Source organism: Camelus bactrianus, chromosome 17 (assembly GCF_048773025.1).
Source record: "Camelus bactrianus isolate YW-2024 breed Bactrian camel chromosome 17, ASM4877302v1, whole genome shotgun sequence".
Classification (NCBI taxonomy): domain Eukaryota; kingdom Metazoa; phylum Chordata; class Mammalia; order Artiodactyla; family Camelidae; genus Camelus; species Camelus bactrianus.
Window position 1 is genome coordinate 35,719,156 of NC_133555.1, and position 18,081 is coordinate 35,737,236.

Below are 18,081 nucleotides of genomic sequence, written 5' to 3' on the forward strand. Positions count from 1 at the left end.
AGAGTGCACAAGCACACAAGACCAAATTCAGGACTGGGTACATGAAGGAGGAGTCCATAGAACTATTAGTTGGGTAGAAATTTTATTCTACAGCTGATACACTAATCATAATGGAGAAAAGTGTAGCAAGTAAATTTTTTAAAAACCCTTTTCCCTTAGTAACTGAACGAGGAAGGGATGCTGTTGGCTTCAGAGATCAAACAGTTGCCCCAAAGACTCCTAACAGATCAAGAGAGAGAGACCCAGACAAACAAACTCAAAGTAAAGAGAAAAGGAAACGAAGGGGCTCCCTCTCACCACCTTCTTCTGCCTATGAACGGGGAACAAAAAGGCCAGATGACAGGTAAGTGGCCTATGTGAGTTACTCTCTTTTCTGAGGAAGTCAGAAAATACCCAGGTGATATACTTCTGATTTTGGACACCACAAGCTTTTGGAGTAAACATGTTCTCTTGAGTGAGTATTAAAACTCTACTGATAAATATTGAGACAGAGTCTCTTTTGACAGTAATAGTAGCTGTGAAGACTAACAGATTTTTGATACTTGAATGGTTTCTACTTCATAACATTTAAATGCTGTTTGAAGAGCCAAAGATTTGTTCTTTAAAGGGGAGATAATCCTTCAAAGATAATGGTAATTCTTCCTATGTCTTAGAACATTGTTTTCTACTAAATCTTGTCCCATACCACTTCAAAATGTTGATTGATCCCTGTGTCAGAGGCTGTCTTCATCATGCTGGCAGAAAACAGACCACATAATCACCTGCTGGGGACTAGAAAACATTTGTTCCAGAGATGTTCTTTTTAAATTAAATCTACTTTTTGAAAAATTGATACATAGCATTCATACAGTGCAGTTGTTAATTTTGGGCTGTCTGGGTACGTAATAGTAATTCATGATTTGAATTTGCTTTTCTCTAATTACTAAATAGATTGAACATCTTGTCATTTTTTTTCCCCCAGTTTGTGACTTGTGTTTTGGTTCTTTGTATCGTTTGATATACAGGATTTATTAATTATGGTGTGATTGAATGTATCATATATATTGTGTGTTTCCTTTATGGTTAGTGCTTACAGTGTTTTAAGAAATTCTTCCCTACTCTTGAGATGGTGATATGTGTGTGCATTTTTTTTAAATGAGATTTAAGTCCTTAATCCATTGGGAATTAATTTTTGTTTATGTTTTAAGGTAGGAATCTGGTTTCACTTTTTTCTAAGTGAGTACCCAGTTGTCCTATCATCGTTTACTAGAAAGCCCCTCCTTTCTCTGTTGATTTCAGTCAGTGCTACCTGTCTTCAGCAAGTTTTCACATATGGGAGGATCTGTTTCTGGGCTCATACGACTATCTTATTACTAGTCTTGGTAGCAGGTAGGGCAGATCACTACTTGATCTTCTCGGATGTCATTCTTTTCTCAGATTTCTTCCTTAGAATCTGCTTTGAGTATTTGAATATTCTCTGCCTAATTAGGTCTTCTTTACTATTTTTAATGAAGATAGTTTTTTTTTTATTATTAATTTCCTGAATTGTTATGGTTTTCTCCAGAAGAACTTGTATATCTTTTGGTGTATTTATTTCTGAGAACCTTAACTTTTGTTACATATTCAGTTTGTTTTTGGTGTTTAGATATGCAATTGACTTTTACATAATTGATTTTATGTTTGTCAGCCATACAGAACTCCTATTAATTTCAAGAGTGTAGGGTTTTTTGCTTTACCCCTTTCTTTTTCTGTCGTTTTTGTTTTTCTTTTTTCTTTTCTTTAATATTATAATTTTTTTGTCTTTGTCAACAGTCCATTTCATATGAATTTGTTCTGGCTTTCCTTTCTAATCCTTATGTCTTGTTTATGTTATTTTGCTAGCGATACCTCTGATGCAAATCATAGCATTTTCTATCTTAGTAATTGATTTCTACTCATGTTTCATTTCCTTCCATTTTTTTAGGTTTATTACTTCTTAAAATTTTCTTAATTGGAATATTGGTATTCTTTGCTCATTAATTTTTTTCTTCTAATGAAAGTATTTAAGGATTGAAATTCCCTGTAAGTACTTTGAACTACTCTTATTAATGCAGTTTCATCCTAATCTAGTTTTAAATACTATTATGATATGCAGTGTGTGTTTAGATTTCTTTTTGTTTAATTTCCAACTTATTTGCTTTAATTGGTCTGTATGATAACAGTTCTTAGAATTTTATTGAAACTTGGTGTATAGTCTCTCTTTGAAATTAATAGAAGTATGCTTATCTTCCTTTTGGTAGGATTTAACTGGTATATCTTTCTTCCTTTTACTTTCAACTTTTCTGTGTCTAATAAATAGCTTACAGCTGATTGGGTTTTTTTTAATCCTTTGTGGCAATTCTTTAGCTGGTTGTTTCAATTTAATAAAAGTTAAAGCTGATCAATATCCTGAACTACTTAAGTAGGATACATTAACTCTGTATCATCAGTCTTCCCAATTTATATGGTATTATTATCCAGTATTATAATTCCTTCTCTCTCTCCATTAATTATTAATTTTTTTATGTACACCACCTTATTTTTTTAGTTTGTTTACATTTACCAGTTCGTTCTTCTTATCTTGAATTTTCTTTTAAAAGGTTTATTTTAGTGAGTTTCTGCTCATAATTCATTTTTTGTCTAAAAAATCTTCATTTTTTCATTTGCATTGCTCATCCTTATTTTTAAAAATCAGCTTTATTTAATCATATATAAATTACTTAAAGTTCACAGTTTTAAGTGTATTGTTCAGTGAATTTTGTCAAATGCGTACAGTTGTGTAACCACAACCACAGTAATGATATGAAACATTTCATCAACTCAAAAATTTATCTTGTACCCCTTTGTAGTCAGTCCCCTCCTTTTATAAACCCTGACAACCACTGATCTCCTTTCTGACTGTGGTTTCATCTTTTCCAGAATGTCATAAAAATGGTATCATACAGTATATTCTGTCTTCTTTCACTTACCATGTTGCATTGAGATATTCATCCATGTTATTATGTGTCTTAGCAGTTCTTTTTTACAAGGAGTAGTCCATTGTATGGATATACCATTGTTTGTTTGTAAATGCATTAGTTGCTAGGCATTTCGATTGTTTCCTGATGACTCTTGTGAATATTACTGGCTATGAACAAGTCTTCATGTGAACATTTACTCTCACTTTTTTTTTTAATGGAGGTACTGGGAATTGAACCCAGGACCTCGTGCATGCTAAACTCACACTCTACCACTGAGCTATTATACTCTCTCTACTCTCATTTTTGAAAGGAAGTTTTTTTGGCTTAACAGTTTTTCTCAACACTTTGAAGTTGTTATTCTTCAGTCGTCTGACCTCCCTTATTTCTCTCACGAAACTTATTGATATACTTGTTCTTTGTTAAAAACCTAACTTTTCTCCTGGGCTGCTTTTAAGATGTTTCCTTTTTGTTTAGTGTTCCACAGTATCACTACCCTGTTTTTAATATGAGGATTTTTTTTTCCAATCTTGTTGAAATTCATTGATTATTTTAAAAATATGTATTTATTTACTTAATAATTGAAGTATAGTCTATATACACTGTTGTGTTAGTTTCTTGTGTACAGAAGAGTGATTCCCTTATACATATATATATTCCTTTTCATATTCTTTCTCATTAGAGGTTACTACAAGATATTGAATATAGTTCCCTGTGCTATACAGTAGGTCCTTGTTGCTTATCTATTTTGTATATAATAGTTAGTATCTGCAAATCCTGAACTCCAAATTCCCAATCTCCCCACCCCCCAACCCCCACCTCATAACCGTAAGTTTGTTTTCTGTGTCTATGAATCTATCTTTGTTTTGTAAATAAATTCATTTGTGTCTTTTTTTTTTTTTTTACAAGATTCCACGTATAAGTGATATCATATCGTATTTTTCTTTCACTTTCTGGAGTATGACTATCTCCAGATCCATCCATGTTGCTGCAAATGCCATTATTTTTTTAAGTCTGAGTAGTATTCCATTGTGTCCATAGTATTCCATAGTATTCCATAGTATTCCATATATATATGCACACACACACACACACACATATACATACACACACACCACAAGCTCTTTATCTGGTCATCTGTCAATGGACATTTAGGTTGCTTCCATGTCTTGGCTATTGTCAGTAGTGTTGATGTGAACGTTGGGGTGTGTGTATCTCTTTTCTGGTGATTTGATGACTAAAGAAGTTCCTTTAACATTTGTTGTAAAGTTAGTTTGATGGTGTTGAATTCTTTCGGCTTTTGTTTATCTTTGAACTTTTGATTTCTCCATCAACTCTGAATGAGAGCCTTGCTGGATAGAGTATTCTTGGTTGTACATTTTTCCCTTTCATCACTTTAAATATATCGTGCCACTCCCTTCTGGCCTGTAGAGTTTCTGCTGAAAAATCAGCTGATAACCTTATGGCAGTTCCCTTGTACGTTATTTGTTACTGTTCTCTTGCTAATTTTAATATTTTCTCCTTGTCCTTAATTTTTGTCAATTTCATTTCTATGTGCCTCACTGTGTTCCTCTTTGAGTTGATCCTGTGTGGAACTCTCTGTGCTTTCTGGACTTGGGTGACTATTTCTATTCCCAAGTTCGGGAAGTTTTCAGTTGTTATCTCTTCAGATATTTTCTCACATCCTTTCTCTCTCTCTTCTCTTTCTGGGATCTCTATAATGTGACTATTTAAGCCTTTTGTGTTATCCCAGAGTTCTCTTAAACTATCCTCATTTCTTTTCATTCTTTTTCTTTTTTCTCTTCTTCAGTGGTGATTACCACTAATCTGTGTTCTAGCTCATTGATCCATTCTTCTGCCTCATTTGCTCTATTCTTGATTCTTTCTAGTATGTAATTCTTTTCAGTAATTGTATTCTTCAACTCTGGGTATTCTGTATCTTTTCTAACTCTTTGCTAAAAACTTCCTTTTATGCATCTGTACTCCTGAGTTCTTTGAACACCTTCATCATCATTACTCTAAACTCTTTCTTGTATAGATTGCCTATCTCCTCATCACTTATTTCTTCAGGAATTTTATCTTGTGCCTTGGCCTGGAAGATGTTATTCTGCCACCTCATGTTGTCTAGATTTCTATTTGTATTTTTAGGTAGGTTAGTTACATTTCTCAACTTTGGAGAAGTGGCCGTCTGTGGGAGACATCCTATGCATCCCAGCAGTATGCTCCTCTCTTGTCACCCAAGAACCAGGATCCAGCTGGTCCCAGGGTAGAGCCTGTCCTGTGTTTTCTGGATTTTTGTTTTCTTACTTCTGGTATCTGCCCCCTGGGTGGATGAGGCTGGACTAGAGGCTTATGCAGGTTTCCTGGCAGGAGGTGCCTGCCCACTGCTGGGTGGAGCTTGGTCTTGATCCTCTGGTGGCTAAGGCCATGTCTAGGGGATATCTAGAGGTGGTTGTGGCTCAGGAAGTCTGCTAATGGGTGGGGCTGTGTTCCTACCCAGCATGTTTTTGGCCTGAGGCATCCCATCACTTAAGCCTATATAGGCTGTTGGGTGGGGTTAGGTCTTGGTGCTAATGACCCAAGGAAGATGTCAGCCTCCAGGAAAGCTCATGTAGATGAACACTCCATCAGCTTTTATGTCCCTAGGGTGAGCCACAGCCACCCCTTACCACCCCTGGAGACCTTCCAAAACCAGCAGGCAGGTCTGGCCCAGGTTCCTGTGAAATCAGTGTCTGCCCTCGGACCCAGTATGAGCAAGATTCTGTGTGTGCTTACCAAGAGAGTAAAGTCTCTGTTTCTCCCAGTTCTGTGGGGCTCCTGGAGTTCAGCCCCACTGGCCTTCAAAACCAGATGTTCTGAAGTCTCCTCCTCCCAATGTCAGAACCCTGGACTGGGGAGCCTGAGTTCTGCAGCTCAGAACTCTTATTCCTGTGGGAGGGCCTCTATGACCTAATTATTCTTCAGCTTGTGGGTGGCCCACTCAGGGCCCCCTCCTACCATCCCGCTGTGGTTCCCTCTTTATGTTTCCAGTTAAAGAAGATCTTTTTTGCTAGGTTCCAGTCTTTTTTTATAATAGTTGTTTAGCAGTCAGATGTGGGTTTGTAGTTGCAAGAAGAGGTGAGCTCATGGTCCTACTACTCCACCATCTTGACCAGATTCCTTATCATTGATCATTTTGAATTTGAAGATCATCTTCCAAGTTACTAATTGTCTTCAGATCTAATCTCTTGATTAACCACACCATGAATCTTAGGGAAATTAAATTGAATTGGATATTAGGTTATTTCTTGGTTCATGGCACTTAGCATTTCTATACATGGATCTCTTCACCACATATTTATTATAATGTAATGAGCCCTGGAGGTCCCTGAATAAAAATTAAGATCTTAATTAACAATCATATAAATCTAGCTATGTAACTTCTTCCTATATGATCCTCTGTATTTACTACTTGGGATAACACCAGCTTGCATCCTGTGTTCATTATACCCTGGCCTGCCTTTTTAAAATACAGTTTTATGTTATCTAATACATATTTCTTTAAAATACATTAGTTTCAACTTCATGAAAAGGCTACTATTTTGCTCTTAATTTGAGGGTACTTTTTTTTTACTTGGTACTATATTACTAAGATTTATTCATCGTAGTTCATTCATTTTTGCTGTATATTTTGTTATAAAGCTTTTTCTATTCTGTATATTGCTATTTCTTATTTTGATGTATGTGTGCAAAAGTTTCTCTTGGGCATTTGAGTAGAATTGCTGAGTTGTCAGGTATGTGCAATTTCAGTTTTGTATGATAATTGAGTTTTAGTTTCCATCCTTTTTCCTTTCTAGACACTTCATGGGATTCTTTTTCACATCTGCCTGATAATAGTTTATTGTCCTGTTCCTTATGCATATTTTTGATAGCCTCTTGTTAAACATATTGAACATCTCTAATATTTTGGGTTGGATAATTCCAGGATCAGCAGTCTTTGAAGGTCTTTTTCACTCACTTATGTATGTATATAATTTTATCATTATGTAAAATACATTATTTTTCTTTTTTCAGTTTTATCGAGATGTAATTGATATACAGCACTGTGTAAGTTTAAAGTATACAGCATAATGATTTGACTTAACATCGTGAAATCATCAAAATAAGTTTAGTGAACATCTATCATTTCATATAGGTACAAAATTATAGAAACAGGAAAAATATTTTTCCTTGTGATGAGAACTCAGGATTTACTCTCTTAACAACTTTTATATATAAAATACAGCAGTGTTCATTGTATTTATCATGTACTTTATATTTGTAGTAATTATTTTATCTTCTGTGCGTTTGTTTGCTTTTGAAGTGTAACTGACCTACAACACTGTGTTAGTTTGTGTTACACAGCATATAGTGATCCGATATTTCTGTACATTCCAAAATGATCACCACAATAAGTCTAGTTATGATATGTCACCTTACAAAGATATTATATAAGTTTTGACTATATTCCCCACACTGTACGTTTCATACCCTATGATTCATTTATTTTGCAACTGGAAGTTTGTACCTCTTAATCTCCGTCACCTGTTTTTTTCTCACATACCACACCCCAACCCCTCTGGCAGCCACCTGTTCCCTGTATCTATAACTCTGTTTCTGTTTTGTTTGTTCATTTATTTTGGCTTTTTTTGATTCCACATACAAAATAAATCATACAGTATTTGTCTTTCTCTGTCTTACTTCACTTAGCATAATATCCTCTAGGTCCATCCATGTTGCAAATAGGACTAATTTTATTTTCTAATGAACTTAAAAACTTTATCTGTGGGAATTCATTGAGGCCTGGATTTAAGGTGCTGTCTTCTATAGACTATTTGCGTTTGTTTCTGCCAGGCAGGAAAGGGTACTACCACCTACTAACACTTTAAAGGAAAATTTCAGCTTAGAGAATTTTAGACCATGTATTTTTTTGTTCTTTGGATAAATGTTGTACCCTTATTTGTGTAGCTGTTATTAGGTGTTTCTTTGCAATGAAACATCTTGAAATTAGTTGTCATTTCTTATTTTTGCCAAGAGCACTTTCTCAGAAGTTTGATTCAGTTTATAGAACTTTACAAAAGAATCTTTTAAGTCTTCTGTTTTCTTCTTGTGAATGTTAGAGCTGATGATTTCTTGGGGACCTACTGGGGATACGTGTCAAAACTATCACAGGGTATTAGGCTTAGCAATAAGATATTATACTTGGTATCGCACAAAGGAGAATATGTGACTATAATGCCCTGTACTTCAATGTGTACACGCGTATCTTTCACTTAACTAACCTTTGTTGATATTTATTATAAATATGTGTGGTCAGACATCCATCATTCTGTAGCTTTTATTAGTATATTTTGGCTTTTGTTTTACTTTCAGGATTTGTAGTTACAGAATTACAGAACTTAACTATAAAGGACAATCTGTTTCGGATACTATATGTATCTTTAATTTGAAGTTCTAAAATCTGAGAATAAGAGTGAAGTTGTTATATTCATCTGAGTGTCTTATTTCCTTGGTGTTCTCTCCTATCTGCAAAACTCCTTAGGTAATTTTGAGTATGATTTTTGGCCAGTGCCAAATTGGAGTTGGTGTGATTAGTGATTTAGTATTGAGTGACATAACATTTATTAGTGCTTTGACTATGTCTGTGATATAGGGAAAAACTTTTTGTGGTGCTCTTATTATTTTCTTTCTAGATATGATACACCAACTTCTAAAAAGAAAGTACGAATTAAAGACCGCAATAAGCTTTCTACAGAGGAGCGTCGAAAGTTGTTTGAGCAAGAGGTAGCTCAGCGGGAGGCTCAGAAACAACAGCAGCAGATGCAGAACCTGGGAATGACATCTCCACTGCCCTATGACTCTCTTGGCTACAATGCCCCTCATCACCCCTTTGCTGGCTACCCACCAGGTTATCCCATGCAGGCCTATGTGGATCCCAGCAATCCTAATGCTGGAAAGGTGCTTCTCCCCACACCCAGCATGGATCCTGTGTGTTCTCCTGCTCCTTATGATCATTCTCAGCCATTGGTGGGACATTCTACAGAACCCCTTGCTGCCCCTCCACCTGTGCCAGTGGTGCCACATGTGGCAGCCCCCGTGGAAGTTTCCAGTTCACAGTATGTGGCCCAAAGTGATGGTGTGGTACACCAAGACTCCAGTGTCACCGTCTTGCCAGTGCCAGCCCCAGGCCCAGTCCAGGGACAGAATTATGGTGTTTGGGATTCAAACCAACAGTCTGTCAGTGTACAGCAACAGTACTCTCCTGCACAGTCTCAAGCAACCATATACTATCAAGGACAGACTTGTCCAACTGTCTATGGTGTGACATCACCCTATTCACAGACAACTCCACCAATTGTACAGGTAACTGATTTTGGAAATTCTCTTGTCTGTTTATGGGATGTTAAACCTAATGCAAGGGGGAAGTCCTGCCATTGATCATTTCTACATATTGATTAATTTTATATATACTAGTTATCTATTGTGTCACAAATTTATATATCAGTGATTATTATCTCATAGCTTCCGTGGGTCAGGAATTCAGAAGCAGTTTGGCTGGGTGGTTCTGGCTCAGAGTCTTTTATGAAATTATAGTCAAGCTGTTACTGTGGTTTCTAGTTATCTGAAGGCGAGACAGGGAATGGAAGATTAACTTTCATGTTCGCTCACATAGTGGTTAACTGGCCTCGATTCCTTGTTCCTTACCACTCAGTAGGGCTGCCTACAACATGCCAGCTGGCTTCTCCCAAAACCAGTGATTAGGGAAAGAGAGAATGGCTTGTGGAAGTGTTTTTAGTTTCATCTATTTATTTATTTTTAGAGGAAGTACTGGGAATTGAACCCAGGACCTTGTGCACGCTAGGCATGCACTCTACCACTTGAGCCATATCCTCCTCCGTGGAAGTGTTTTTTTGTGGTTTTTTAATCAAGTTTCTTTTCTTTTTTTCTTTAATAAAACCAACACATTAAGCTTAAAAAAAAAAAAAAGAAGAAGAATATATAAGGCATCATCCTTACCACATTCCTATGTGTCTCCCATCATTCGACATCATTCCTTAAAGGTGAATTATTGTGGATGGCACAGATGCCCAGAGATGTTTCCTGTACATATTACTTAGTATTGAAGTAACAGAATATAATTTTTACTTTTGTTAGTATTTTTGTGATGAAGCTGTATCAGAATTTTATTCAAAAGGCCCTGACAAACTGTCCTGCTTTTCCCCCCCTCTTTTAAAGTGTCTTGCTTTAATTCTGAAAACCTTAACTGTATTAACTGCTTTCATTTTTTATGACCTCTTTAACCACATGTCTGTGTATTTTATGTGTTTGTAGTCTCGAAGACTTAGAAGTTTTATATTTTTCAGTATAACATGATTCTTAACCATTTTTCTAAATCACTCTGTGTGTGTGTGTGTGTGTGTGTGTGTGTGTGTACATACATACACATATACATTTTAATGGCTATGTAATACCACATTTGCTTATGAGGTCATTGTTTATCCATTTTCCTGGGGTAGTCATTTAAATTGAAAGTTTGTTTTTGTAAAATTATAAATAGCACTGCACTGAAATTTCTTGTACTTAGTTTTTTGTGTATTTTTCCTTTCATGTTTGGCTGAAAATTAATGTTACAGTGCTAAATAAGGTTAGTAAGAAAATAGGCATTATTGGTCATTGAGTATCAATTTTCTTAGTGTTTTTGGTTGTTGGTTTTGTTGTTTTTGTTTGGTATGCTTAATTCTGCCTCCTACAGAATTAGACTCTGTAGTAGAGAGCTCACAGGTCATATGATTGTTCTTCTAAAATAGAATCCATTTTTTCCATCCCAGTGAGTAGATTTCTCTAGGGTTTGATCATCGCCTTAAGACTCATTACAACTTTACTTCCAGTTTTCAGTCTGTTCCTACCAAGGACTCATTTATTGACTCCCTTATCTGCTTTTTTTGGTGCTGAAGTAGTTGATAAATGGAGGATGGTTCAGACTATCCTTCCCTTCATTATGAGATTACTTGATCAGAGATGTTGGGCTCTGGGTAATGAGAATCGTGGAGCTTGTTGTTAGTGTGTGTATTCTGAGTCCTAGTCCATCATTTACTGTGTATCCTGGAGACAGGCACTTAGAGTCTTCAGTTTTAGTTTTCTCATCTATAAAATGAGCAGAATGGCTCAGAGTTGTTGAGGTTTGTATGAGATAATGGATATCAACAATGATAAGTTTAAACACTATATACCTTGAAGGTTTAGTTATAGTTGTTACTCATACAGTTACCTTAATACTGAGAGTATTGACGTTAGTGGGCTGTGAATTACAGCTGGTCAAGGTCATCTGTCTGGTGTCTGGCCCATTTAACTAACCTCCTGGAGGCAACCTTGAGGTCTGTGTTGTTCAAATCTTGTATTAACCATACAGCATGGGCTGGGTTTGCAAGTTATGATAACCTTGACAATGAAATAGTATGTGATATGGTATAATATAAATGTGTGTGTGTGTGTACACATGCAGTAAGTATCTTTGACATTGGAGCATATGTGTTATCAGAAGGTGACTTTCATTTTTTGCCACAACTGCTTATTAAACATAAAAGCTCATTGAGGCCATATGATTTATGGTGGTCTTGTGATTTTTAATGCATGACCTATTCTTAAGAAGTTACACTAAATTAAATCTCAAAAAATTGATTTTTTAGACTATAGACTTAGACTATAATTTTTCACATGAGTAAAATTGACTCAGATATAAAGTATTAGCTATTTTTTCCCTTTTAGAAGTGGGAGCAGAACAATTACGTTTTCTCCTCTATAACAAATTGGACCTTCTCAGGTTTCTCTTATACTTTTCATTAGAAGTCATATTTTAAAAATACTTCTAGGGGGTGTGGGTGTATAGCTCATTGGTAGAGCGCATGCTTAATTAGCGTGCACAAGGTCCTAAGTTCAATCCCTAGTACCTTCATTTAAAAAATATATGTATATTTCTAGACTGGATTTATGTTTAAGAAATTAGCATTTGTGTCATTTCAAGTACCTTGAAGGGTAGAGCCAATCTCCAACAGATTTTCCTCCAGCAAATGGATAGATTTGATAGGCCCCTACTATTTGGATATATCTCACAAATGTGTACATCTTTCGTATTATTTCAGTGGGACTGCAAACCAGTTTCCCCTTTTTATAGTTACTGATTTTGGCTTTGGCATGTGATTGTCAGCTGGTTTGGGTAGGTACTATAGAACCCTGAAAAATGTTCGTTTTCCTTTTGCTTTTTGACAGTTTGAGTTTCAAAATCTCTGTCTCCAAATGAGTATTATAATCTCTGGTGTTTTGGGGGGTTTTGTTTTTGTTTTGCTGGCAGTGATATGGTTCAGATGTTTTCAGCATTTTCTTTGGGAATTATTTTCAATGTGTGTTATATTCCTTCCTGGTAATAAATTGTTATCCTTTAAGTGTATCTTTGCATTTTAGAAACAGGTAAAAATTTGTCTGAAGCCTTATCTGTTAAATACAGGGAAAGATCAAGCTAGATAATGCCATTTCAGTTTATTTTACAGCCAACATTTGTAGCCAGAATTTTCATGCTAAAGAAACCACAGCTTTACTTCACATTAATCAAATCCTTTAAAGTGTCTCTATGATGAGCTTTACTTAACTGTCTGATCTTGTCAGATAAATTCTCCATGAATTAGTTTTACTGAGGGTCAAAGGAATTTTAACCTCCAAAATACTAGCATTTTTCTGTTGTAGATTTGGATGTTTAACCTCCTGATCACTCTGAAGATAACATGTTTCATCCATGACAGTTTTTCTCAAAATTGGTATTTTGATCTAGCTTTTTAAATTTTTTTTGCAAAATCAGTATATTAAATGTTTATTATTCAAAATGTGTGATATAAGTATCAAGCCCTTCCTTCTCCAAATGAGTTATGATGACAGTTCAGGCGTACCTCATTTTATTGTGTTTTTCACAAACTGACGTTTTGTGGCAACCGTGTGTTAAGTAAGTCTATTGGCGCCATTTTTCCAACAGCATTTGCTTACTTCATGTCTCTGTCACAAATTGATCATTTTTGCACTATTTCAAACTTTTTCATTATTATTACATTTGTTATGGTGAGCTGTGATCAGTAATCTTCCATGTTACTATTGTAATCCTTTTGTGGTACCATGAAGTGAGAACATATATAAGCTAGTGGGCTTAATTGATAAATGTTGTGTGTGCCCTGCCTGTTCCACTGAGTGGCCATTCTCCCATCTCTGTCCCTCTCCTCGGGACCCGCTATTCCCTGAGACAAAACATATTAAAATTAGGCTAATTAATAACCCAACAGTGACCTCCAACTGTTCAAGTGAAAGGAAGAATCATACATCTCTTTAAATCAAAACTTTGAAATGATAAAGCTTAATGAGGAAGGCAAGTTGAAAGGCAAGACAGGCCAAAAGCTAGGCCTCTGGCACCAGTTAGCCAAATTTTGAATGCAAAGGAAAAATTCCTGAAGGAAATTGAAAGTGCTCCTACAGTGAACACACTAATGATAAGAAAGCAAAATAGCCTTATTGCTGATATGGAGAAAGTTTAGTGGTCTGGATAGAAGATCATACCAGCCACAACATTGCCGTAAGCCAGAGCCTAATCCAGAGCCAGTCCTAACCCTCTTCAATTCTATAAATACTGAGAGAGGTGAGGAAGCTGCAGAGTAAAATTTGGGGTTTAGCATAAGGTTGAAGGAAAGAAACTATTTCCATAACAAAGAACAAGATGAAGCAGCAAGCGCTGATGTAGAAGCTGCGGCACGTTATCCAGAAGGTCTAGTTGATTCCAACTCTAATGAATGACTTTGAGGGATTCAAGGCTTCTGTGGAAGAAATAACTGCAGATATGGTAGAAATAGCAAATGAATTAAAATTAGAAGTGGGGCCTGAAGATGTGACTGAATAGCTGCAATCTCAAGGGAAATTTGGACAGATGAGGAGTTGCTTCTTACTGAAGAGCAAGAAATAAAGTGGTTTCTGAGATGGAATCTATTCCTGGTAAAGATGCTGTGAAGATTGTTGAAATGACATCAAAGGATTTAGAATATTACATACATTTAGTTGATAAAGCAGAGGCAGTTTTGAGAGGATTGACTCCAATTTTGAAAGCAGTTCTATTGTAGATAAAGTGGTATCAAACAGCATTGAATGGTACAAAGAAATAGTCTGTGAAAGCAAGAGTAATGTCTTGCTTTGTCTGTGGCTGACTTCATTGTTGGCTTATTTTAAGAAATTGCCATAACCACCCCAATCAGTCAGCAGCCATCAGTATTGAGGCAGGACCCTCGACCAACAAAAAGATCACGACTTTCTAAAGGTTCAGATGATGGTTAACATTTTTTAACAACAAAGTGTTTTTTAATTAAGGTATGTGCATTGTTTTATTAGACCTAATGCTATTGCACACTTAATAGACTACCATATAGTGTAAACATAACTTTTATATGCACTGGGAAACAAAATATTCATGTAACTCAGTTTTTACTGTAATACTTGCTTTAATACAGTGTTCTGAAACTGAACTCACAGTATCTTCAAGGTCTGCCTGTAGTAGGGAAATGAGGTCAAAGCTTGGGGAGGAACATTGTCAGGGCTTCGTGAGAATTTTGGCTGTTAGTCTTGAGTAATGTGGAAATCCACTGGAGCAGTTAGAGCAGGGTAGCAGGATCTGATGTATTTTAAGAGGCTCACTCTGGGTGAAGAGATTGGGGGAGTTAAGGGCAAAAGTAGGGAAACCAGTTAAAAGAATGTTGAATCATCTAAGCAAGAGAATATGGCCATTTATACTAGCACAGTAGAAGTAGAGATGTGAGGAATGATCAGGTTTTATTTTTATACAGACATTTATATACTCATACATACAGGTGCGCATACCCACACATATAAATAATGCAGAGCCAACAGAATTTGCCACTGGATTAGACTAGGAGAGGGGGTCAGAAAAAAATTAAATTGAGATTCGTAGTAGTATTTGATGCTCAGCTTAGTGGGTTGGGAATATTCCAATTTACCCATTTGTCTTCTTCACTCTCCCAGAAACTGTTTCTATTAAGAATCAGGATTACCAGCACATATGTAATAACTTCCTACATGCTCAGTAATTTGCCTCTTGTATTCACTTTTCAGGATTCTTTCTTATGCATGTCAGGGCCCTTGGAAACTTACTTTCTAGATAAATTGGTGATCGTAGAATAGAACCCAGTTAAATATGTTTTGTTTTATGGCTTATTTTTTATCAAAGTTGAAGTAGAACTTCAAGAATTATTTGTATTTCACCTTTTAGAGTATGCTTTCTAATTTTTTATACATTATTTGGTCATCTTTGTTGCTAATTCTCCTTTGGTACTGACTTCTGGTTCGATATTATGTGGGTATACATCAGTGTTAAAAAGTGGTTTTGGTTTAATCAAATTTCTGGCTTTGGGAAAAAAAAATTCAGGCTTTGGAACCAGTTAGGTGAGGAGGTAATATTGTTTCTGTAAAATCTTTTGATGTTGCACAGATTTCCCATCTTGTATCCACATACCTAGAGACAAAAGCATTTCTAATGGATACATTTTTCTCTCAGGCTTTGTGATACTATTCTGATAATTCTCCTTTGACAGTTAGTACTGACCTGGTTTATGACCTGTGTAGACTAAGCTGTTTCAGTACTGAATCAAGTATTGTATTCTTCCTCTTCTGTGTATCTTCCCAGTAATTACTCATCCAGAAATCTCCTGGATAACTGTGTTTACCTATTCAGACTCCTTGGATCTTTACTGGTATTATTTGGAATTATTTTGGATTTCGAGTGCTTATCAATTAATGCTTCTCATGAATTATTTTACCTGATAGAATCTCAGTTTATAGGGCCAAAATTTGTCCTTAAATACAGGATACATATCTATTCAGCTCCTTGGTAGTCATCACCTCTTAACATAACAAAGTTGTTTTCAGGGATTTTTGTAACTTCTTTAAGCAGTTTTTCTATTGATGAGAAATAATTCCAGAGTAGGTTTAAGTCTTGGCTAGCCGTGGTACTTATTATGTAACTCCAGATATGAAAGAAACACCCACCTTGGTGGCAGTTAGGACTAAGTGAGTTAATATATGTGAAAAGCCTTTTTGCTTGATAAGGCACTGTGTAAATCAGTATGTGGTAAGGATTTTAGATATACTGAATTCTGCTGTCTTATAAAGACTACAAAAAGCTAAAAAAAAAGAAAAAAGAAAAATTGATCTTACTTCCTTTACTTTGTATCACTCCCTTTGATCTTTTCCAGTCAGAACAACCTGTTAGTATATTAGGAGTTGTTAGTTGAAAGGCTTTCTGTAATGAGCTGCATAGAGCTGTTTCTTGAATATTCTAGGAGCAGAGCACTTCAGTTGTTACTCAGGTCTCATTGAAAGCTAAACAATTGGACAAGTTTCATGAGCACTTCTCCAAGAATTTTTTTTCTATTTTTTTATGATAAAGTAAAATCAAAGTAAGTAAGTAACTAGAGGAATTATTTAAAAAAAGAAAAATTTCAGTGTTTGAAACAAAAGATTGTTTTACGCATTTGTATCAAAATTTTCACACTAAAAGTAAAAAGAGAAAATTAATGGATGCATCTTCCAGAAAGATTTATGCCAACTTGAAAGTCAAATACTGCTTTATTAGAGCTAGAAAAGTACGAATTATGAATTTCTTTATTTTATCTTTTAGAGTTATGCCCAGCCAAGTCTTCAGTACATCCAGGGACAACAGATTTTCACAGCTCACCCACAAGGAGTGGTGGTACAGCCAGCTGCAGCGGTGACTACAATAGTTGCACCAGGACAGCCTCAGCCCTTACAGCCAGTAAGAAATATTTCAGTTGATAAAACTCTTACTGGCTATCTACCTGATCTTGAAGATTTACGTTTGGTTTGGTTTCTGGCTTTAAACAATTTTTTTCTACTCTTTAATTTTTGTGGTCACCAATTTCATTCAAGTGTCTGTGTACCCTGAGGGTGCTACTTAACAATTTTCTCAATTAAAAAAAATTTTCTGTGGCGTTTACCTCTATGTTAATTTATATATACTTTGCTCTAGGATCCTTTTTATTTATAATTTAAACTGACTGATCGTATATCATGCTTTGCTATGAATTTCTGAATAATTTTCTAGACTGGCTGTCGTTATTTGTGGAGAACTAGAGTATGATGCTGTACTAGATACCATGGACTAGGGGTATAGAACTGAATGATGTGCTTCACTGTACATGCTATATATATGTACAGTGAAGCTTTTGGAGAGAAGCTTTTGGTATTCTACAACATACATGGAAGGATATGATGAAATCTTGGTAAAGTGTTGTTTTTGGATGAAATGGGAAATAGGAACTGGTACTAGAAGCTGTTGAGAAATTAAGAGAACATGACCAGATTAGCAGTTTAGAACACTGACAATTCCAGAGAAAGCTCTTGTGGCAATCTGGTGAGTGATGGTGGCCGTAGACAAGTAAGGCATTTAGTGGAGATGGAGTAAAAATAAAAAGGCTGCATGTGAAACAGTCGGGGAGTAAAATAGTGTGCACTTAGAATAGATATTTGAAAGCTTTCTATGAATTGGACCCTTCTAGGTATTTTGAATACAAACAGAAGATTCCATTCCTGTCCTTAAAAGCTGACAATCCAGTAAGAGAGTTGAGGACACACTGAATTATACTAAAAGTAGCCAGAATTGAGTGTCATGAAAGATGCAGATAGAGTTGAGGAGGGGAAAAAAATCATTCCCAAGTGGGGGAAGGATTAGTAATTCAGTAGATACTGAATGATTTGGAATATTCTTAAGTGACACAGAAGCTTAGGGAACAGAGATCACTTTAGAGGCTGGATAGAGAACTAAAGGAAGGGAGGAAGTGGAACTTAAGCAGGTTCTAAAAAAAAAGCAGCTATGTGAAGTAGGGATTGGTATTCACAAAGCATTGATGCTGGAAGACTGGTGTTTGCTTAAAAGTGGCTATGTTTTATCTGAGCCTGGGATCTCAGGTTCCTCTTAACAGTTCGAGTAAATTTGGAAAATTTTTTCTTTATTAATTGGCTTACATAGAACAAACAATTAAGAGTATATATCCTT

The 18,081-nt window shown here is 35.8% G+C and overlaps 1 protein-coding gene across 6 annotated transcripts in view; it reads left to right on the forward strand.

Annotated features, from left to right (window-relative positions):
- SETD2 (SET domain containing 2, histone lysine methyltransferase) overlaps window positions 1-18,081 on the forward strand; it is a 114,511-nt gene that overhangs the window by 78,073 nt on the left and 18,357 nt on the right. For 3 of the 6 annotated variants that reach the window (XM_074345018.1, XM_045520669.2, XM_045520674.2), the window contains 3 exons: window positions 160-343; window positions 8,666-9,335; window positions 16,687-16,821. In XM_074345018.1, the coding sequence (XP_074201119.1) occupies window positions 160-343; window positions 8,666-9,335; window positions 16,687-16,821 (989 nt within the window). Of the gene's footprint in view, window positions 1-159; window positions 344-8,665; window positions 9,336-16,686; window positions 16,822-18,081 lie in introns of those variants that run through there. The other 3 variants (XM_074345019.1, XR_012500014.1, XR_012500015.1) reach the window with 3 other exon arrangements.